The sequence below is a fragment of the Lepus europaeus genome, chromosome 4, assembly GCF_033115175.1.
Source record: "Lepus europaeus isolate LE1 chromosome 4, mLepTim1.pri, whole genome shotgun sequence".
Lineage (NCBI taxonomy): Eukaryota > Metazoa > Chordata > Mammalia > Lagomorpha > Leporidae > Lepus > Lepus europaeus.
Genome location: NC_084830.1, coordinates 118937852 through 118961691, shown reverse-complemented (window position 1 = coordinate 118961691; position 23840 = coordinate 118937852). Strand labels below are relative to the sequence as shown.

At 37.2% G+C, this 23840-nt stretch overlaps 1 protein-coding gene across 1 annotated transcript; it reads left to right on the top strand.

Annotated features, from left to right (window-relative positions):
- The first annotated feature begins 2181 nt into the window (after positions 1-2181).
- Positions 2182-22617, top strand: GABRA6 (gamma-aminobutyric acid type A receptor subunit alpha6). The gene is made up of 9 exons (XM_062189677.1): positions 2182-2219; positions 2421-2539; positions 3101-3168; positions 5742-5962; positions 6046-6128; positions 6417-6560; positions 6961-7113; positions 9472-9731; positions 22342-22617. The coding sequence occupies exons 1-9, from the start codon at positions 2182-2184 to the stop codon at positions 22615-22617; spliced, it is 1362 nt and encodes a 453-aa protein (XP_062045661.1).
- The last annotated feature ends 1223 nt before the right edge of the window (positions 22618-23840 follow it).

The window sequence follows — 23840 nt, the reverse complement described above, 5'->3', positions numbered from 1 at the left end:
TTGAGTACCTTAGAGATCTCCAGGTCTAGAACATTCATTTAAATTTGAGGTCCACAGAGATGAATCACTAAGATTCCATAACTTATTATTCCTTCTAACTTGATGACATTCCTCTCCTATTGAGAATAGAAAGAAATCTTCCTTCTCCTTCGATAATTGATTACTAATTAAAATGTGTTAAATAAAAAATCATGTATGTTAATCTTTTGTTTGGAGGCAAATGAAAATTTTTATTTGTTCCTTATTGAACAAATAATTTTAATTAGAAAAAACATTCCAGTTCTGTAGGAATATATGTAAACATACATAATCTCACCCATGATCACTTTTGTTGATGTGAATAAAATCTAGCTCAAAAAACCTCACTAACTTTTTTCTTCTACGACATACATTAGAGATGGGTGATATATATTTTCATAAGAGAAAAATTATACAAATCTAACAAGGTAACAAGATAACAAGGATGAATATAGAGTAATTTACTTGGGCAAAGTATGTCATAGTAATAATGAAAATAATAATAATAATAATTTAATAGCATCATATATTCCAGATATTTAGAGGTTCCAAGTAATGTCAAATCAATGTTATAATGATCACCAATGGGAGTAAGCTTAAAGGAAAGTGAGAGGAAAGAGAAAAAAATGTAGAAATCAGATCCTATAATGAACAGGAAAAGGTTTGAGGAAAAATATGTTAGGTATCTTCATTTAAACTGCTTCCATGCAGTTGTCACCAGAGAAATCACTACACATGGCTTCAAAGATGAGGACTCTGAGCAGGGTACAATTTTGCTTGCAGCACAGGTAAAACAATGTGAGAAAACTTCTTGCCATGGATGCTGGAGAGAATTCAGGCTTTTGATAGGTAACCAGAAAATTCCATGTAATCTTGACCTTCAGAAATTTTAAAATCACAGGAAATTTTGTGCTCTTTCTGTTTTACGTTATTTGTTCTTGGCTATAGCTAATTGACCGAAATGTTTTTCAAATGATTTATGTAGTGTTTTCAGATGTGATTTTTAAGATTGTGCTGTATGTCAACAATAGTTATTATGGTCTTACAGAATTTAGATTTAGAAAAATACAGACGGATTGAGACATTTGATTCTTGATCCTATATTTCTGAACTTAATAAGTTTTTACTTATTATAATTTTATTATTGTATTAAGGTTGAAATTTTAATGCTTAAGACTTACTACAACTTTCTCTTAACAGGACCGGGAAAGAATGCTATTTCTTGGATTCAGATATTTTACTTTTGACCTTTAGCAAACCTAGTAAAACAGAGTTGGTAAAATCATCATTAACTACATCTGTTAATATTTAATATTGTGGTATTTCTGCATGGGAAATCTCAAACAGGTATTTTTTGGCCAGATTTCTAAAGATAGCATAAAACCCAGTTATGTCTTAGCTTGAGATGGCACTCCATTGGCAGAAGGAATCAAAAATTGCTTTTAAAAATACCTAACAGTAAGGTGGCCAGGAATTGTTCTGGTCTATTGTAAATGCTGATAAATAAACAGTAAGAGGTATTTTTAAAATATGATGGACAGGTGTGCCTACAGACTATAAAGTTGATGAAAATGAGAACAAGAGTCCAAGAGGGTCTCAATATTGTTCAATTTTTCAAGCAGTAAGAGCCGTATAGGAATCCTTCTGTGAACCATGGAAATAATAAATGCTGAGCCCATTGGAACATAATCTCAATCAGCAAGATGCCACCGCTTTCCAGATTTTCTCACAGGCTCTGCTAATTCCATGCCAAAACTAGCAGTGGATTTCTTCCTCTTAATCTCCCCTAATGCCTCATTCGATTATTGTCACTGCTGTTTGACCATGCACTGTCCCTCCAGACTCTCATTCCCCAACTGAGTCTGTCAGAGGAGGCTGAGTGTCCACAGGATGTAGCCTAAGACCACAAACTACTTTGTTCCACCTAAAAAAAAAAAAAAAAAAAAAAAAGAAAAAATAGAAATAAGAAAGAAGAGAGCAAAGGGAACCCTCAAAGTTTCCTGGTAACCTCTTTACCTATTGGATTACTGACTGGAAGCAAAACGGGAGCAGGGATATGAGGGATCTGGAAGATTTCTCTAGTTGATTGGCCAAGGAGAGTTTGTTGGGAGGGGCGGAAGAAGCTAGGAGGAGGTTGAACTCCTCATTTCAGTGCACCGTAGGATGGCATCACCTCTGACCTGGCTATGCATTATTCTATGGTGAGTAAGATTTTTTTCCTGATTTTTCTTTTAGCACATAGGGAAGAGGGACATGCATCCACTGGGAAGCTTCTGTATCAAATCATGGAAACAGCCAGAGGGAGTGAAGCCTGCATTTGGGGTAGGGTGGACTAGGATGGGACAGACAGACATCTTAACCTCGCAGAGGCCAGGAGTGAGGACAACTGACTCTACTTACAGGCTGGAAAATGCCATGGGGAAACTTGAAGATGAGGGCACCTTGTACTCAGAAAATATCAGTCGGATCCTGGACAGCTTGCTTGAAGGCTATGACAATCGTCTGCGGCCAGGATTTGGAGGTGAGAAGCTGCATTATTGTTGGAGAAAACACCTGTAGTCTCTCTTAATGCCCTTCTAAGACCCAGCGGAACTGCATAGGGGTTAGTTTGTCAGAGTAGTAAGGTTTGGGGGTACTGAAGAGAGGCTATGTCTATGTTCCCATCCAGCTTTTGACTGTCCTTCAAACAATGACCTCTGCAAGCTCCTTGAACCATCTAAGATAGTGTACCTATCTGCTTCATGGAGTTGGATGAGTACAGAATAAAATTCTCCATGAAAAACACTTTGCTTAACATTGGCTCCATTGACACTATTAATAAGTGATATTTATCATTAATTATTTTATTAGAATATTAACTAAGTTCTCTTTAATACTTTAATATTCCTACCATTTCAATAGAATAAATTCAAAATAAAAATATGAATTTTCAAAGTTGAAAGAACTAAGCACTCCCCACACTGGAGTTCTTCAGGATTGGTTGCAGATTCTGGCTATGAGAAGGGGTTTTATGATTGAATCTAAGTTCAGTCCCCTTGGCATCATTGGTGATAACTGCCCCATTCCTCTGGGCTAATTTCAGGTGCTGTCACTGAAGTCAAAACAGACATTTATGTAACCAGTTTTGGGCCCGTGTCAGATGTGGAGATGGTGAGTGAGCTCTGAGTGATTTGGATATTTTTACTTAGAAAAGTGGAGTTTCAGAAATAATAATAATTTTCATTGCCATCAAGCTTGACCCTAGATTCCTGATGCAATATGTATATTCATGCTGACAGGGCACCGCCATTAGGGGAGATTACTGTCTTAATCTTCTTCATGCTTCTCAAAGGGCCATGCTTGAACATTTCAAGCTGAAAGACTTTTTAAGATTATCTTCTCTCTTCCATTCACATATCATGCACTAGTTCTTTCCAAAATAAAGAACATTTTCCTCCTTCTTCATGAAATGCTAATAAATTTGTTGGAGTAGGAAAAAACAATGATGCTATGCCATCCTAGAGTATATTGACGATATCTATGAAAACAGAAACATAACTGCCTTTTGTAAGTAACATCCTTATCAGCATATTTTATTAAAACCATACAGGAAGTCATTTGGAAAGGCTGATGCATTCCACCTTTTCTATGTTGGATGGACCAGTAGGTGTTCCGGGAACCCTGTTCCAGGTACAGATGGCTGTAGGATTCGTAAGAGGGTATTTATAGTAAGTGGCAATGAAAACCTTAACTAGTCTTCTAGAACAAAGTGCATCCCAATATTCTTTCACAGTTCTCAGAGAGCATTTCCCACAACAATAAATATAAATACAAATGCAGAAATAAATATAACCATCGTTTAAGAGATGCATCATTACATTTTTTAGGGTAATGTAGTTCCTATGTAAATAGTCATTGGAGAGTTTTCATGTTCTTCTTTTTGAATGGACAAGAAAAGAAGAAGATAGTAATATAGAGAAAAGAAAAAACAAGAAGGAAGTGGGCAAGGATGAAAAGAAGAAAGAGACAAATAAGGCAGAGGGGAAAGTACAGAAAGGAAGGGCTTCCTAAGGGAAAAATTCACACTGAGACAGAAGGAGACTCAGCATTATTCAAAATCCCAAACTACTTCAATATTATACTTTTTGTTCAAGTCTCACTCAAAATACACAAAATATAGAAAACACAATCATTGAAATATAGATATACTTGGAATTTTATTTCATGCACATGTCCCTTTTTAAAGTATAATTGTACAATATTGTAGACTGGATCATTACTATATGGGTACATTTATTGTGTGTCAAATTATATTTTAAAAATATGATCACCATGTAGTATTAAGTCTCATCAAGGAATTTATAAAGCAAGCAAAACAATTACTGACAGTGTGTTGATTTAATTGCAGATTGTTATTTGTCATAAGTTTTTATTTATTTAGCAGTATATTTAATGTTATTTCATAAAAGCCACATATTAAAACTTATAATTTTGCTTATTAATAATTACATGATCCTTTGTTTAGAATAATCATGCTAACATTTGCCTTTACGTTCTCTGAGAACAATGTGAAATAATTATGTGAAGCCACAGTGTGTTTTTCAAAATAAAGTTTTTCAATCTTTGGAAATTTACTGATAAGCATGGGGGTGACCTGAGGCCTCTTTGGAAATGAATTAGGTACGAAATGGGCTGGTCAGCCTGACTTAGGTAGGCCAGCAAAGCCTAAACTGTAAATAGTTTCATCTATTTTTCTTCAAAATATTTATAGGTTGATAGATGGAGAGATAAATGACAGAGGAATAAATGTGAGGGCAGTTTGAAATGCAATAGGGTAGTTTGCACAACACAGCACTAACCTTTTTAAAGATTTATTTACTTATCTGAAAGGTAGAGTTACAGATAGAAAAGTGAAGAGAGATCATCCATCTACTGGTTCACTCCTCAAATGTCAGCAATGGGTGGAGCTGTGCTGATCCAAAGCCAGAAGCCAAGAGCTTCCTCTGGGTCTCCCAGGTGGGTGCAGGAGCCAAAGCACTTGGACCATCCTTTGCTGCTTCCCCAGGCACATTAGCAGAGAGCTGGATCAGAAGTGGAGTAGTTAGGACTTGAACCTGCACCTATATGGGTTAACGGCACCACAGGTGGTGGATTACCCACCATGCTACAGTGCCAGTCCCAGAACTAACTCTTAATAAGTTTGAGACAAAAATGTTTCATTAAAGTCATAATTTACTCATTATAGAATGATTTACTAATGACTAAATTATTACTTAGGGGGCCGGTGCTGTGGCATAGTAGGCTAAGCCTCCGCCTATGGCACCGGCATCTCATATAGGCACCAGTTCAAGTCCCAGCTGCTCCTATTCTGATCCAGCTCTCTGCTTATGGCCTGGAAAAGCAGTGGAAGATGGCAAAAGTGCTTGGACCCCTGTACTTATGTGGGAGACCCAGAGGAAGCTCCTGGCTCCTGGCCTCAGACCAGCCCATCTCTGGCTATTGGCAGCCATTTAGGGAGTGAAGCAATGGATGGAAGACCTCTCTCTCTGCCTCTTTCTCTGTCTTTAACTCTGCTTCTCAAAGAGATAAATGAATTTTGTAAAAAAGATAATTATTTAGATTTACTGGAAGTTATTGTCATAAAATTTGTTTATTTGCTCAATTTTACAATTAAGTATTATAAGCTAGTGAATAAACTGTAACAAACCATCTCCCCAGCCTGCTGCAATTTATTTTTCATGTAGGAGTATACAATGGATGTTTTCTTCCGCCAGACTTGGACTGATGAGAGATTGAAGTTTGGGGGACCAACTGAGATTCTGAGTTTGAATAATTTGATGGTCAGTAAAATCTGGACACCTGACACTTTTTTCAGGAATGGCAAAAAGTCAATTGCTCACAACATGACAACCCCTAATAAACTTTTCAGAATAATGCAGAATGGAACCATTCTATACACCATGAGGTGAGGTTTTTCCATTTCTCTTTTCTTTTCATAAATGGTTCATCCATTATACTAATTCAGACCATTTATTTCACTGTCCTTAGGCTTACCATCAATGCTGACTGTCCCATGAGGCTGGTTAACTTTCCTATGGATGGGCATGCTTGTCCACTCAAGTTTGGGAGTTGTGAGTTATTAAAAAAAAAAAAACTTTTGAGTTCAATAATGCAATCAAATCATACAATTATTTGGTCTTAATCAGAGACGGGAAAGAAAGAGAAAACTGTCACCATGATATTTTCAATATGATTCCAAAAATGTACTTACTTAATGCCAATGTTAATATCATAAATAAATGTTTTAGTCACTGAAGTTATTGAAAAATATTTTTAAAAATTATGTTGCATTTCTTTGCTATATAGATAACATTGCTTTGAATGAAAAAAAGATAACTACATTTGTTTAAAAATCTCAGATGCTTACCCCAAAAGTGAAATAATATATACATGGAAAAAAGGGCCACTTTACTCAGTAGAAGTCCCAGAAGAATCCTCAAGCCTCCTACAGTATGATCTGATTGGACAAACAGTATCTAGTGAAACAATTAAATCTAACACAGGTGAGAAACTGACCAATTCCTGAAAGATGACATAGGCGCACATATCTGTTTCTTTTTACTTTGCATTTGCCATTCTCAGCCATACTTCTTGTTTTGAAGTAATGAATAGCTGTCCTTAAAATTTATTTTCCAACCAGGTGCACATAAAGACTCATGTAATCTTGGAATAGGTAGTTTTGCGAGTATATATGATACAAAGAATTGCACTGAAAACCATGAAGTGCTGTATCTCTCTGCTCTATCATCTGTTGATCAAGCAGCTTTCTCATACATTGAAAAATGCCTTTGTTTGTTTTCTCTCATCCCATGTTAACTTAAAGCCCTGCAAGATTTAGTTTCAGCAGCATTCTTTTTTCAGACTGTCAACAGCAATAAAACTGATGTACTTGTCTTCCAACAGGTGAATACGTAATAATGACAGTTTATTTCCATTTGCAAAGGAAGATGGGATACTTCATGATACAGATATACACTCCTTGTATTATGACAGTCATTCTTTCTCAGGTGTCTTTCTGGATTAATAAGGAGTCCGTCCCAGCAAGAACTGTCTTTGGTATGCCTACTGCTTTGTATTGCACTTCATCCACTCCCTACCTCTCATTGATTGTGTGTTGTGGATGAAAATTCACATCAGGATCTTTTTTCAATCCACAAAGGCTATAGATTCCAATCGCGTTAGAACACATGTATCGTGTAAAATGACCCTCATCTTATCGCAAGTTGTGGGGTGAATCAACAAAAAAATTGTCTCAGCAAAAATTCTGACGAGTTATCTATGCTTTCCATGTGCCCTATTTTACTGTGTTTTATCTTGCTTTGTTTTTTTATAACTAAGGAAAAGCAGAAAGGTTAAAAAGCTGACATGTAAATCCAGGAAAAGAAAAAGCTAGGAGATTGAACCTACTTGTATATATATATTGCATCTTACTTTTATTAAGTTGAACCATACAAAATTGCCAACCTCAACATTTAATTCTACTTACACTGTATACATTGACTACCAGCTTTTCATTTTTTGCTTGTTTGCTTTTGTTATTTATCTGAGAGACAATAAATATAGACAGACAGAGCGCTCTCATTCGCTGATTCATTCCCAAAGGGCCCTTGCTAGGGACCAAAGCCAAAAGCTAGAAACTTCGATTAGGTCTTTCCTTTTGGGCAGCAGTGACCTAATTACCTGAACTGTTACCGCTGCCTCCAGGGGTTTGATTTAACAGGAAGCCGAGGTTAAGAAGCAAAGATGGGTATCAAACCCATGGACTCCAATACAAGAGATGGGCATTTTAAGCAGTTTAACCATTATGCCGAATGTCCATTCTGAAAACTCTATTTTATTTAAATATTGATTTATTTCTTTATTTGAAAGTCAGAGTGATATAGAGAGACAGAGAGAGGGTGAGACGGGGTGGAGAGGGACAGAAGGATCTTTCAACTGCTAGTTCATTCCCCAAATGTCCACAAGAACCTGGGCTGAGCCAGGCCAAAGCCAGGAGCCCAAAACTACACCTGTATCTCTCCTGTGAGTGGCAGGGATGCAAGTATTTGGGCCATCTTCTGTGGCTTTCCCAGGTGCATTAGCAGGGAGCTGGATCAAAAGCAGAGCAGACAGAACCTGAACAAACTCTCTGATATGGTATGCCCATGTTGCGAGCAGCAGCTTAACCAGTGTGACACAACACTGGTCTCTCAAAACTAATTTTGATACCAGAAAGGAAGGGAAGGAAGGAAACGAAGAAACTGAAATATTAGCATTAATTAAATCCACATTTTATATGAATTTTTGATTATAAATTTAGTATTCCATAGAGAATACCAAAAAAAATGAAATCTCAGATAAATCTCTAAGTTGTGGGTTTTATTTTTTACTTACTATATTAGAATAAATCTCTTTTTGCAAATTATAAGAGAGTATCTAAATAATGATGCTTCTCATCAATGTTATATATCTCCTAATTTTTTTAATTCCCTAAGTCACTGTTTAAGAAGGAAAATTTCTGGTAGATGAGAGGGAATTTATTAATTTGCAAATATATATATACATATATATATATATATATATATATATAACAATAAAACTGTGCTAGAAGTTTATCTTTAAAAAATTGAATAACCTGGGTCCGGCGCTGTGGTGCAGTAGGTTAAAGCCCTGACTGCAACACCAGCATCCCATGTGGGCGCTGGTTCGAGCCCCGGCTGCTCCACTTTGGATCCAGCTCCCTGTTATGGCTTGGGAAAGCAGTAGAGGATGGCCCAAGTCCTTGGGCCCCCAATCCATGTGGGAAACCTGGAAGAAGCTCCTGACTTCTGGCTTCTGATTGGCACAGATCCAGCCATTGCAGCCATGTGGGGAGTGAACCAGCAGATGAAGCACCTATCTCTCTTTCTGTCTCTACCTCTCTCTATAACTCTCTCAAATAAATAAAATAAGTATTTTTTTAAAAAATTGAATAACCTAACTTTATATTACTCCTTGTGCCAGATAGACTTCTCAAGTATGTTGAAAGGCATTATCTGCAACTAAAATTGTTCAGACTCAAGTTATTTTTAATAAATCATAATGATTTTTTTTTTTTTTGCTGAAACATTCTTGTATTCAGGTACATACATCAAAGTATTTCTCTTGGGTAATAAATGGCAATGATTTGCTACAGTTTTCTCAACCATTAAAGGAACTCAGTTCAACAAATGATTTTATGAGGGACTGCAGTGTATAAGACACTGCTGAAAGTACTGAATTATACAAACATGATAACACCTATGATAAAAATTATGGATAATTATAATACAATAAAATAACGAAAATCACTTTGTAGAGGTAGTGTGTATAATCTGCTCACACACATGTTCTCATAGGAACTTGTTATGTGTTTCCCCACATTAATACTAGATTTCTCATTCTTTTTCACTTTAGGGATCACCACTGTTTTAACTATGACCACTCTAAGCATCAGCGCCCGACATTCCTTGCCAAAAGTGTCATATGCAACAGCCATGGATTGGTTCATAGCTGTTTGCTTTGCTTTCGTGTTCTCTGCTCTTATTGAGTTCGCAGCTGTCAACTACTTCACCAATGTTCAGACACAGAAGGCCAAAAGGAAAGCACAAATTTCAGCCTCACCCCCTGTGACAATATCAAAAGCAGCTGAACCTTTGGAAGCTGAGATTGTTGTGGTAATTGTTTTCTTTTCTCATGTTATTCACCATATAAAAAGCCAGTTCAGACAGTGATCACAACAACTAAACTGTTCAAAAGTAATATTAACTGAGCACCAGCTACATAATTAAGTCCAAGAGCAAGGCCAATTTCTCTTCCAACTTCATAGAGAAAAGCTAAGGAATCATCCTTCATTTATCTTTGCTCTTAACTTTTGGAACTCTTCCATCCTTCTCACATATACTGTCAGATTCCAGGCTCTCAGGGGAGACTAGAAAATTGTTCTTAGCCTTTAGATGTTTCCTTTGAACAGGTTCACTTATAGCAATGAGAGAGAATAAAGACCAAAAAAAAAAAAAAAAAAAAAAAGGCATACTGAGGCTTCAGAATCTGCAGGAAAGAAACAGGGACTCCTATGGAATGGACAGTTTTGTCAGAAATTTGCTTGCTGCTGCTTTATTTCATAAGGGCAAGATATGAATAGAAAATAAAACTGAAAATAATGAAAACTGAATCATAATGCAAGTATTTGATTTATATTAAAATACTATCATGTGCAAATCTGTGTACTGAATACATCAGCTTATATTCAATGAGTTTATATTCTATTCAGTGAGAAATACTCATAAATTTATATTGAATTTGCTGTAGTATGGCTAAGTTCTGGCCCCCAAAGTTTTTAATGAATTAATTAATTAGTAATCATTTATTTATTTGTTTGTTTACATGATAGGCAGAGAAAGAGAGAGAGAGAAGAGAGAGAGCTCTTATGCACTGGTTTACTCTCCAATTGTCTACAATGACCAGGGCAAGGCCAGGCTGAAACTGGGAGCAAGGAACTCAATCCAGGTCTCCCAAGTGGATGCGGGAAATGCAGTTACTTAAACCATCACCATTTCCCCCCAAGGTCTACACTGAGCTAAAGCCAGGCATCAAACTCTGGCACTCAGATATGGGATGTGTGTTTCTCAACCAAGTCTTAATCTTTAAGCTAAATGCTTTCCCCCAAGGTTTTTTTTTTTTTTTTTTTTTTTTAATAATAAATTACAGTGTTGTGGAGTGCCTGGGTCCAGTGTCTTATCTCCAAAACAGAAAGCGATTTAAGGACAAGACACAGGTAAAGGTGAACAGAGAAACAAGGTTTATTTACATGCAAAGTGAAAGTACACACTCAGGAAGGAGTGCAAGTATGTTCAATCCCTTCCCTTTACAAGTACTGGAGACAGACACACTATCTAGTGTGGGGCTTGAATATTATTCAAACGATGCAGAGTTTGAGAACTACCCATTTCTTTGCCCCAGTAGCAAACAAAAATGTCATGGTGTCAGGTGCATGATGGGAGTAGGTGTGACAGTCATGCTAATTTTAATGACCTTACAGTGAGCTACATCAGTGCAGGGACATAGCCAGCGGTCATGTTGGTTATTTTTAGCCAGTGATGGTGTTGGCAGTGAAACTAGAAAAACTGTTCATGATTTTGGGAATCTGGCACTGGGAGAATTGTGTTGCCATATTCTGTCAGAGCCTTCTGCACTTGATTTAAATTGATGATATTTTTTTTTCATCTTGGCTATCTGAATCAAAAAGGATATTAAATGAGGAAGGGCCTAAAATACAACATCTCAAAAAGGTTTAGTTGTAAAGTATCCTTCAGTTCTATCCTCATTTTAAAGAAGTCAAGGAACAATAGTTTGGTCCAGGATTCTGGGGTCTCCTGGCATAGCTCAGCCAGAGTCCTTTTAAGATAACTTTTGGCGGCTGGCGCCGTGGCTCAACAGGCTAATCCTCCGCCTAGTCGCGCCGGCACACCGGGTTCTAGTCCCAGTCAGGGCGCCGGATTCTGTCCTGGTTGCCCCTCTTCCAGGCCAGCTCTCTGCTATGGCCCGGGAAGGCAGTGGAGGATGGCCCAAGTGCTTGGGCCCTGCACCCCATGGGAGACCAGGAGAAGCGCCTGGCTCCTGGCTTTGGATTAGTGCGGTGCGCCGGCCGCGGCGGCCATTGGAGGGTGAACCAATGGCAAAGGAAGACCTTTTTCTCTGTCTCTCTCTCTCACTGTCCACTCTGCCTGTCAAAAAAAAAAAAAAAAAAAAAAAGATAACTTTTGGCCTTTTTGACCTTGCCTGAGAACTGGGGCCTCTATGAGGCATGGAGATGATAGAAGATCCCCAGCCACTCCTGTAAACCTTCATGAAAACCACAAATGTACCTCATCTGCAGGGTATTGCTCTTGGCTTTCTCACTTCCAACAGTTGCTGGAGGGAGCACACATGGTTGGATTAAGGAGAGTGGGTCCATAGTGGGTCAAAATGAAGGAGAGAAGAGCATAACAAACAAAGACTTTTAAGCACAACTGATGCAAGAATTGGGAGAAAAATTCACTAGTCCATGTCTGAGTGGACTTGCAACTCTTGCTTCCTCCTGGATGGCTTGCCAGAAACAGTGTGGTGGCTAGGTCCAGATTCTTGTTTCTGATTCAACAAAAGAATATGAAAACGAGACACAGTTGAAGGTCAGCAGAGAAGCAAGATTTATTAACACACAAGGTGAAAGTACACTCTAAGGGAGGAGTGTGGAATACTCAAGAGAGAGATATACTCCATGAGTTTGTGTCCATTCTTTTGTATGAACTGGAAGCATGGGGGTGGTATCTGGATGGGGCTTAATTAAATATTCAAAGAGGGAAGAGTTTGAGGCAGGACTTGAGCACTGCCCATTTCCTTGCCCTGTTTTGGAAAACTTGGACAAGTCATGATGTCATGTGCATGATGGGAGTAGGTGTGTGAGCCATAGTAATTGCATTTCAGTGACCTTATTATGAGCTAACTGTCATCATAAGGACTCAGCTGGCAGTCATGTCGGTTATTTTTAGCTGGCATCAGTGTCAGCAGAAAAACAGCAGAAGATGCAATTCTCTGCTGCATGGAAGTTGGGGTTAGGTAGTGCAGATGGGGCTGCAGTGCAGGGAGGCGTTGGCAATTTCAACTCCTCCTTGCTCGCTACCTCCCTGCCTACAGCAACAACATTAATAGGTCCCAAACTTAAATTTCATATGTGAGAAAGTTCTCAGAAAAATTATTCAGAATGCACTTTACAATATTTATTTATTTATGCATTTATTTATTTGAGAGACAGAAAGAGAGAGGCAGACAGGGAGAAAGCTCTCCTCATCTTACTAACTCCTTAAATCCTGTATTAGCTCAGGCTAGACAAGGCCAAAACTGGAAGCTGGGAATTCAGTCCAGGTCTCCCATGTGTGTGCACTAACAGGAACCTGGAGATGATCAGCCATGACCCAAGTCAAGATACTGTAATATGAGATGTGGACATCCCAACCAGCATTCTTTTTTTTTTTTTTTTTTTTTTTTGGACAGGCAGAGTTAGACAGTGAGGGAGACAGAGATAAAGGTCTTCCTTCTGTTTCTGTTGGTTCACTCCCCAAACGGCCGCTACTAGAACCCTGGGTGCCGGCACTGCATGCAGAGGATTAGCCTAGTGAGCCACGGCGCTGGCCCCAACCAGCATCTTAATCACCAAGCCAACACTACCCTATGAACACACTTTTGATAATAGATTATAAACTGACAAGTATGAATTTTTATTTTAATACAACCCCCCAAAATGTAGCTCTTAGAAGAGAGGAAGTTTTTGCTTTTTAAAGTTGAGTAATGTGGACACTGAACTGGAAATTTCTTTATAATAGATCAATTCTAGTAAACATTTTAGAATCTAAAAGCCATGTACAGCTCAGACTCCCTTGGTTTAGCTTTATGTAAAAATTATAAAGCAATGTGTGTTTTACTTTTCCTAATATAATCAGATATGAACAAAAAGGGTGATAATTTCCTTATTCAATTTTTTCTTTGATAACCTAAGAAACCTGTTTGAGAATTTACATTTTTTTAAGAAATGAGAGATCATTCCCTTAAGTTGAAAAAAAAAAGAAAAAAACTTTCCATCCAGTGATACAGTCTATTTAGGTCTGTTACAAATGGGAAAACAGTTTCTCCGAGAAGGGAAATATTAATTACTAGTTGGTAGAAACACTAGGAATTGATTCTGAAATCCCAGTATCCGTAGCATAGAAGCTGAAGCCCTCCCTGCCCTTATGATTCCCCAGAAATGAGTCTGCACATTCCACTGGGTAAGACATTTCCAGAGTGGTCATTCCTCAAATTGTTCCTTTGACTTAATGATGTTTTCTGTGAGCATGAGTTTTAAAGGCCATCAAATATTCATTTAAAAAAAAAATCATGATAGTCGGCAGGCTTTGCCCAAGTCATTTGAAAATCATTGTTTTAGGCAAGTTAAGTTTCAAATATTTTTGAGAATTATTTAATGTTTTTCAAAATAAGTGTCTCTTTGTAAGCTTTCTTATGCATTTAAATATATAATCTATGTATTGTCCAGATGTCCTATTTTATCATAACCCAAATTTATAAATGAAGAATTCTCTACCAGGATTCAATTTAAATGTATTTTTTGAGAAATAAAGTAAAAATTTAATGAATGAGAAAAAGGATAGAAAAATGGAATAATGTTTAATATACTAATTTGTTAGATACTGAAATGAAAAAATACAGTTCAGTACTTCAACTCTTGAAATATGGAGTATTGAGAGGAATATTATTTCAAATCTTTGTATAAAACACAGAGTAATCATTTCCTCAGGCCATTATTTTAAAGGTATAATTTATTAATAAGGTAGAATTTAAAATCTCAGGTCTCCATATAAACTGTCTCTTAAAATAGTAACACATAATGAGCAGCTTCTTTGGGAAGTTGGCTAAAAATTGCATTTAATCATCTCAAATTACCTTTTTTCTTTTAAGTTGTCTTTTTTTCTTTATGAAAAATTACAATTATGAACATAACTACATTTAAAATGTTTTGAAGCGAGATTGGTATTATAGCCCGGCAAGTCAAACTGACACTTACAATGCCTGCATCCCATATCAGAGTGCCAGTTTGAGTTCTGGCTGTTCCACTTCCAATCCAGCTCTCTGATAATGTACTTCGGAAGCAGCCAGAAGATGACCCAAGTTTGGGCCCCTGCAACCGATGTGAGAGATTTGGGTGGACTTCTGTGTTCCTAGTGTCAGCCTGGCACAGCCATTTAGGGAGTGAACCAGCAGTTTTAGATAGAAGGTTTTTCTGTCTCTCCCTCTATCTCTCTGTCACTCTGCCTTTCAAATATAACAAATAAATAAATAAATAAAATCTTGAAATTCTTTTCAAGCAATGAATGGAAAAATGTTGTTTCAAAAAGGCTTAAATATAAAAAATATGAAAACAATATTAATCAAACCAAACAACATAAGCCTTGATATCAGAAATAAACATATTCATAAAATAAAGAAATACATTCTATTACATAGAATTCTTACATTTTACTGTTCAAGTTGAAACTTGGCAAGTTACCTTTAAATATAAAGTAAAGGAAAAACAAATTACACATTTACAATTTATGCTTGCAAAATGGCATACTATCATTGCAAGGTCATTTTTCTCTGGCAAATGTCATGGCATTTAAAACTGCCTATTCAATTGTAATCAAAACAATATTATTTAAGTAAGTTGGACATTGAAATAGCAAACTGATGTGGTGAAAACAAAAACAAATTAAGTGATTGGGTATTTCATGTGATTCTACACTGTGTATTTTAATATACTCATTGCTTTTCACAGGAAAAGGGTTATATGGGTTGTCGGTAAAAGTCTACTATTATTATAACTTTGGTTTTGACCTTGAATTTTAATATAATAATGACAAATTCAGGCATTTAAATTCTAGAATTGAAACCCAAAAAGACACCCGAAAACTATATTCTCAATAGTGTTCCATAGGCCAATTATCAATTCTTAGAGCATTTGGAATTGAAGACTTAATTTTTTTAAATTTTGGGAAGAAATTGTCAACAGTTGCTTTCCTGATTATTTTCTTGATTTTATTTGTTATGCTATCTTGACATCAGATAGTTATTCCTGTCTTCATTGTTTAAGAACCTTTCATGTACCTGCAGTATACTTGTGTTTCATAAAAGACCAAGTTTGGCCCTTGAGCTCTTTTTGGGTAGTTTGCTAATATCCTTGTCATTCTAAAGATCCAAGCCTTCATTGCTAACTCCTAAGAATGGATAACCCCACCCCATCTATACTTCCTGTTGCCATTACTTGCAATGTGGCTTCTTCTCTTCATTAGGATTATGATGCTTTTTATAACTTACCTACATACAAAGTTGATCAAAATTTTATTAATCAAGACAATATGTTTATGCTGATCACACTGTTCATTTATTTTCTTTGTTTTTTTCTTTTTTTTCTAGCACTCATTGAGTAGTCATGCAATTATTCATGCATAAGTATTTGTTAATTGCTTTTATGTATGAGGTGACTGTAGAACGCTGGGGGTATTTTAGTGAGTGGCATACAGAGGGCCTCTTCCCTCATGGAGATTATTGTCAACAGGAAAACAGAAAAATCAATGAGTCCTAACTATTCACCACAATAAAGGCTGTGGTTAGAGATATATGATAGGTTTAGAAGAGCAATGCAAGATTGTATAACTCAGTCTGGAGGCACTTTGTTTCTGGAAGAATGAAGTCCAAGCTAAGGAGAGAGATTACCTTGGCTCTGTTCTAGAAGCACTAAGCCAGTTGCTAGAAACTTAGGCATAGAGAGGAAAATAAGATCTATGCCATTTTAACCCATCTTCACTTCTGTAGAGAAATGTGGAGAATAGAACACTGAACGATTTGCTTCCTCTGTTCTAAATCTTGTCAAGATTTTGGGTACTGCTGTTACTCTCTAGAATTAAGGCTTCCATTAAGACCATCAGAGACTCTAAGCACCAGAGATCATGACATCCCTACCTTCTGGTGTGTCATTGTATAATTTATAGGGAGGGTAAGGTGGATTGGGTAAGAGATTTAGGTGACTACCTCTTTCCCCATACTTTCTATCACATCCCCACCCAATACTGTATTTTGCATCCTTAAAACTGGTTTACAGACATATCCCCTATCACCAATGATGTGCCAGAATGCTGCCAATAAGCTGTTGTTCTGTAGAAATCCTAGAGATCCCATCTCTGCTCCCAACTCTACCAGCTGTAACAGAAATGAAGAGAATCCAACAGAGTTCCAATGTTCCCCATAATAATTAATATGAGTTTGAAAAATATTAAAAGCCAAATATATTCTTTCTCATGCCCCTATTTGCTGATTGTTAAAACAGATCCTTTGCTTGTCACTTCAGTAGGGCAGCCCTGATTAGACTTTCTCTATTGAGAAGTAACCCATTGATTTCTTTCTTTTAAAATATTAGACCCTTTTCAATGATGTATAAAAATTGCCTTAAATAGCTCCCAAATACCTTATCCCAACATCAAATAACTGCTTGTCATGAAGTCCAGTTCAACTCAAAGTACCTTTGCAATATGGCATTACTTAAAACAAAGTAGTGCTCTAAAAATACTCAAACCAGGATGGCACTCAGCAGCAGGGGAGCCCTGGAAAATTCAAAACCACAGGTGTTCCACTCAAAACACTGACAGCCCCAAGCTGAGCCCTCATCTGGACTCTGACAAAAGCCTATTTTACCATCAACTGAAGCTGCTGGGCTTACAATAGAGCAGGCGGGTCTAATGCAAACCTGTAGCTTGAACGGTTTGTAAAATTGGCTTTCTTTTCATTTCAGAAATTCAATGTGTTTCTTCTAAATTGGCGTCCAGTCTCATTATGCTGCCAATTCCCAATTATTGAGCAGCTGATGACCCAGGGTGTGGAGTAGCCAGGCCAGGACTCATGCATTTCCTTTAGCATATCGCCTACTAAAGTATCTCCATCCCTGATCATTGCTAGGCAGTGGAACAATTGTAAATTTATACCAGTGATTCCGAGGTGCATCTGTTTCTACCCTAGAGGACATTTGGCAATATTTGGAGTTGTTTTTGCTTGTTACAACCTGTGATTGGGGTGCTGCTGGTATCTTGCAAGCAGAGGCCAGGGCTACTGTCTGACAGCCCGTGATGAACAGTACTGTCCTCTACAACCAAGATTCATCTACCAGAAAATGTCATTAATTCTGAGGCTGAGAAAGCATGCCCCAAGTCTTAAAGCTGATGAGAATGGCTTAATTGTTCAGTGTGATCTGTGGCATCTGATAGGAATTACCCAGGCCTTGCAACTTATTACCAATTGAACTGCCATTTGTTTTCCTTTTTATTTTTGTAACAAAAAAAGGGGTGGGGGGCGGCGGCGTTGTGGTGCAGTGGGTTAAAGCCCTGGCCTGTAGCACTGGCATCCCATATGGGAGCCAGTTTGAATCCCAGCTACTACACTTCTGATCCAGCTCTCTGCTAATGTGCCTGGGAAAGCAGTGCAGGATAGCTAAAGTCCTTGGGCCTTTGCACTTGCATGGGAGACCCAGAAGAAACTCCTGGCTCCTGGCTTCGTGTTGGCTCAGCTCTAGCTGTTGTGGCCATTTGAGGAGTGAACCAGTGAATGGAAGACTCTCTCTCTCTCTTTCTCTCTGTAACTCTTTCAAATAAATAAAATAAATCTTAAAAAAATAAAGATTTACTTATTTGAAAGGCAAAGTTCGAGTGAGAGGGAGAGAAAGAGTGAGATCTTTCTACTCTGCAAATGGCCACAGTAGCCAGAGCTGGACTCAGCTGAAGCTAGGAGCCTGGAACTCCATCTGGATCTCCCATATGGGTAGCAGGGGCCCAAATACTTTGGTTGTGTTTTGACTGCTTTCCCAGGCACTTTCATGAAGCTGGATCAGAAGTGGAGAAGCCGGGACACAAATGGGTGCCCATATGTGATGCCAGTGTCACAGGTAGGGACTCAACCCAATATGCTTACAACATCAGCCTCCATTTGTTTACCTTTAAGTTATGTAATATGACATTACAGATTATTTTAAGTGATAAATGAGATTATGTAAGCAATTTGCCTTGTCGTGCTTGTCAATAGAAGTATTTAGAATTGTTAATTACAATATAGTGTCATAAAAAGCAATGTGTTAAAACATCATGTAAGACAATTATACAGTCCTTTATTCACTTATCTTTGCCTTACCCTACAAACCTTAGAAAATGTTTAGGTGCCCATTTACTTATTGATTTACTACGTGTTCAACAAGCATACACCATGTTCTGTGCACTGCTGAGGCACTATGGAGCACTGTGCAGGGAATAAAGTGCCCTCTCTCATTAAAACTTTATTCTAAGAAAGGAGATGAGCTACAACAGAAATAATCATATTTACAAGAAGAATGTGACTGCAGCTACAAGAATTGTAATGTCTAAGAAAGCCAAAAAGTATATAAAAAGCTATATAAACAGTGATAGGTGATATATTAATTTGGTATCAAAAAATGTAAAGGTAAACTAAAAATGGAGTGGCAGATGGGTGTTATTCCAGGCAAAGAGGAAATTAAGCAAAGGTAGATAAGTGGTAGAAGAAAAAATACATGTTACAAATAATTAAAAATTAGCTATAGCTAAGATTTGCTAGGCACATATGTGTGGTGCTTCAAATAGTTCACAGAAAGTGAAATTAAAATACGTTTATTTTGATGCAAAAATTTGAAATCCATGCCTATTTTTATAATATGCACTTTCCATACATATTTTGAAGGCTTCTCATATGAATGGAATTTAAAAATTTTTTGCACATAAATAAAAAGCAAACAGTTGTGTATATATATGTATATATACTTGCATTTGTATGTATGAGTTTCTCAAATTCTTAGAAAAACAGAAAGAAGCTCAGGAGAGAAGCAGGTTTAAAAATAAGAACTTGAAGCTTAGAAAAAAACAGAATCTCTGACATGTATGATATGTCTTAGTCAAACTGCAAATGCATAGTAGATTTGTGAGCTAGGGATTTCTTACTCCCCTGCTTTCTCAACTGTTAAGCAACCTTCACTAGAGGATGCTTCCGGTAACAAATGAGGAAAAGAGAAATCCTATGGTAATTGGCTTTTTGGAGCATGCTAATGTCATTTTACTTAATTCCTACACAGTGTTTGATTCTCAGTGGTACCTCCTGACCCTGGCAATCCTCAGTCAGTCTCTTGTGACAACACCAGGAGATTCACAAACAACATTCCTCCTACATCACTTAAGAAGTGGAGAAAAAGCAATACGTGACATTTTAAAAACTCATTATGCTTAGAGCCACTTTTTTATTATAATGAACTAGGCAAGTTGCTTTCCTTCTACCTACAATAGAAACACAGGTTTTAGATAGGCAATGCCTGTTATTAAAATACAAGAAAGAAAACTTACTCTGAAAGCTCACCCTCTATCATGATACTTAGAAATGTTAGTGGAAGAAAATATTTTCGTGTTCTATTTATGTGGGAAGAGTCTGGATCTTTTAGAGTAATGACACAGTGACACATTTTTTTCCCTGAGATACAGAATATTTTAATAAGATGTTTACTAGATAAAAACTCAGATTAGAGTCTGAGAAACCTGAATAAAGCACTTGAAGATAGCACAATCATTATTCTCTAAGACAGGCAGCTTGCATGTAAGACCAAAATCCCATTGCTCTGGTCCTAACCACATATAGTCTGGTGACCCTGGGCAATGCAGTACTCAGCTGTCACATATTTTTAATGGAACATGTCACTGATTTACAAAATCAGAAGCCAAGGCCTTCTACTATTTTAAACTCTCTTCTACCCCCCAAGACCTATGATTTATTTAACTTTGTCCAGAATGCTTCCATAGTATGGGACCGATAGATCAGAAAGACACTTCTTGCTTGAAATACACTGTGTTTACAGCAAATCAAGCTGGACTACACAGATTAAAATTGCTTTTGCTGAACAGTGAGATTTTCCCATGGTCCCTAAAAATATTCTGGGCTTGAACTCTATGGTGACTATTATTATTTAGACATTCAGTAATTTCCATGGAAATTCAAATAGCAAAATTCAAGAAGGGTTTATAGAAAAAAGGGCTTCTTGGGATTGCCGTTCCTATGGTCCAAATGTCACCACATCGGCAGGTCATTTTGGTCCTGTGGCTCACCCAGCACAGGGGAGGCGGCTGTCTTATCCTGTTGCCGCAGGGTTTCTGGCTAAAGTCATGGGAGTCTGCCCATGTGACTAACACTCCCTGCCAGGCAGCAAAGTGGTGATTTTGCTGCCAGGGAGAAAACAAGGCCATTTTACAAGATCAGAGGTAATCTACAGCAAGTGTTTGAAGGCAGAGACTCAGCAGTGACAACCTAGCCACAAGGAGCATGATTGTTAGAGGACAGAGACAAGAAAAGATAAGAATCAGAGGAAGGCTCCATAAAGCCCACCAGCATGAAAGGGATGCAACTCATACAGATTTGGTCTCTTAACTAGGCAAAATGCTTTCGAGTAAAAATCCGAAAATGTTGGGATGAAAAAAATATTGAAATTAAGAGCCAGCAATTGCCTATTGGTTTAGATGTTGGTTGGGAAGCCTGCATGTCATTTGGGGTGCTGGCTTACCTCCCAATTCCAGTTTCCACTAATGCAGATTCTGGGAGGGAACAGTGATGACGAAGTACTTAGGCTGCCACCCACATGGGAGACCTAGATTGAGTTCTGGCTCTTGACTTAGGCCCAACCCATCCCTAGCCATTGTGGGCATTTGGAGAATGATGGAGTTTCTCTCTTCTCTCTCTCTCTCTCTCTCTCTCTCTCTCTCTCTCTCTCTCTCTTTCTTCTCACCCTCCATCCCTTATGCCTCTCCAGTAAGTAAAAACAGAGAAATAAATAATAATTTATTAATAAATTTTGTTTGTTAACAAGTAATTAGCAAGGCATTTTCCCTATTTGAACTTTTGCTTTCACTTAGGAATTAAAGTGTTAAATATCTCTTCAAGGTGAAAAAAGGTCATTGTCATATGATTTCAGTAGAACAAAAAATCTAATGATGGATAAGAACATATAACCCTTTTAGGTTAGTAAATAAATTATTTTTGGTGACTTAAAGTAGAAAGAGACCAGTAGTTCTTAATGAAAAGTAGAAATCTCCCAATATAATAACTTCTGGGCTAAGGGGCAATTACATTTAAGGTGTGAGCAGTCATTCCTCTCTAGGTTCTTTTGACATAAATTAGCTCCTTCTTTTTAATCTCAGTTGGGTAAACACATAAGTGTGTGAAGATGAGAATATAGGCTGGGAATGTGTCTAGAAGAATATCAATGAACTGAATTGTGATTTTTTTTCATATTAACTAATTTCATTTTAGAATCCCTCCCCCATATAACACACACCACATCCCACACCCGTTGCCCTACAGGCTTATGCATAACCAGGAGGTGGATATGTCACTGCAACCTATCTCATTTTCTAATGGGACAGTGATCAACATAGATTCTGTTACAGAGAACACAACACCAGTGGCTGATATATAGAGTTTTAGATTGTTGTATGGAAGAAAAGTATTTTTATGTGTGTTAATCCTTTCTTGGAAAAATGGCACCATCAAATTATACTAAGAATGTGTTGATGTTTTTCTTTACATAGGAAATGGTTGATACATATTTGTCAATGGTGAAATAATGAATCACTAATAAGTCATATCTATTCTTTTGTCCTAGACTCAACATTTATTTATTTTTTCCCACAGCATTCTGATTCTAAGTACCACCTGAAGAAAAGAATCACCTCTCTGACCTTGCCAATCGTTCCATCTCCTGAGTCCAGCAAAGTCCTCGCAAGAACACCCATCTTACCATCTACACCTGTTACACCTCCACCACTCTCACCAACCTTTGGAGGCACCAGTAAAATAGACCAGTATTCTCGAATTCTTTTCCCAGTTGCATTTGCAGGATTCAACCTTGTATACTGGGTAGTTTATCTTTCCAAGGACACGATGGAAGTTAGTAACAGTGTTGAATAGCTTGTAGCCAGGACAACTTGTATTCTATAAATTCTCATTTCTGTATTTTTAAGAAAATAACATCGATATGTATAGATGCTTTGCAGAACATGAAATGAAAATTGAAGATCAGCAACACATAGCTTTGAGTGAGCATGTAGGGACTTAAAAACAATAATGCTATCCCTCAAAACTAAAAGTTAAAGGTTATTGAAAATATGACTGTTCTGTGCATTAGATAAAATATTTATAAAAGGAGTAAGATGGATTCATGATAAATTTGTTAACCCTTGTTCTTCATTGTTAAATATTTTAATTGTCACTATGAAAAACATTTAACACAAGGAAGATAAAATAGGAAATGTTGACACTTCCAAAGGTTGCCTTAAATTATGTTTGTTTTGGCTTAGCTTCCAAGAGAGCAAAATATAAATACATTCTAAATATTTATCAGTAAGTTAATATCAGCATGTTGGAGGCCTTTATGCTAGTAAAATAGCTTTCAGTGGCTCTGTAAAGCCGATATTGAACCTAGGCATTTGTTTTAACCTCGCTGTGCTCTTTTACCTCAATAAAGTGTGGTGTTTGTCTACACATAAATTATACAGAGATCATAAATGAAGTATGCATATGTACATAGCTTCAGTTGAACAGCAATATAATGTTGCTTTACCCCATTAAGCTCTCCTTTTAAAATAATAAGCTTAGCGCAATTTAATTAGTGATTATGAGAAAACCATGGATATTGTGACTGCAATTATCTCTCATATTTTCACCTAACTATAACTCTCAATAAAAAATGAATAAATATAATTCCTTGGATCTATTTCATAAAGCTAGAGAGTTTCCTTAGGCATGGAGACATGAACTGGTTTACTCAATCCCAATGTGAGTACCCTTGGAGATTGTGAAAGGCAGAGGTATAAGACAACAACGCTCAACCATCTAGCTTTAGACAAAGGCTTCAGTTTGTACTCACACTGTCAACCTTTCATCTCCCTCTGATTCAATCAACAATGGAAAAGGAACGAGAATGCTATTCTCCCTTTTTACTATTCCAGTTCACCTTGATGCCTACTCTGTTTCTGCCACATGGACTTGTTAGAGGGAAATAGGCACTAGGAACAGGACAATGCATGCAGTGTGGGTTGTAGAATATACAAACTCCTCATTAGATATCTCTGGATCTTACACATCATGGAGATCAATTTGAGTTCTGAATCCTGAAAAATTATTTTGGTATT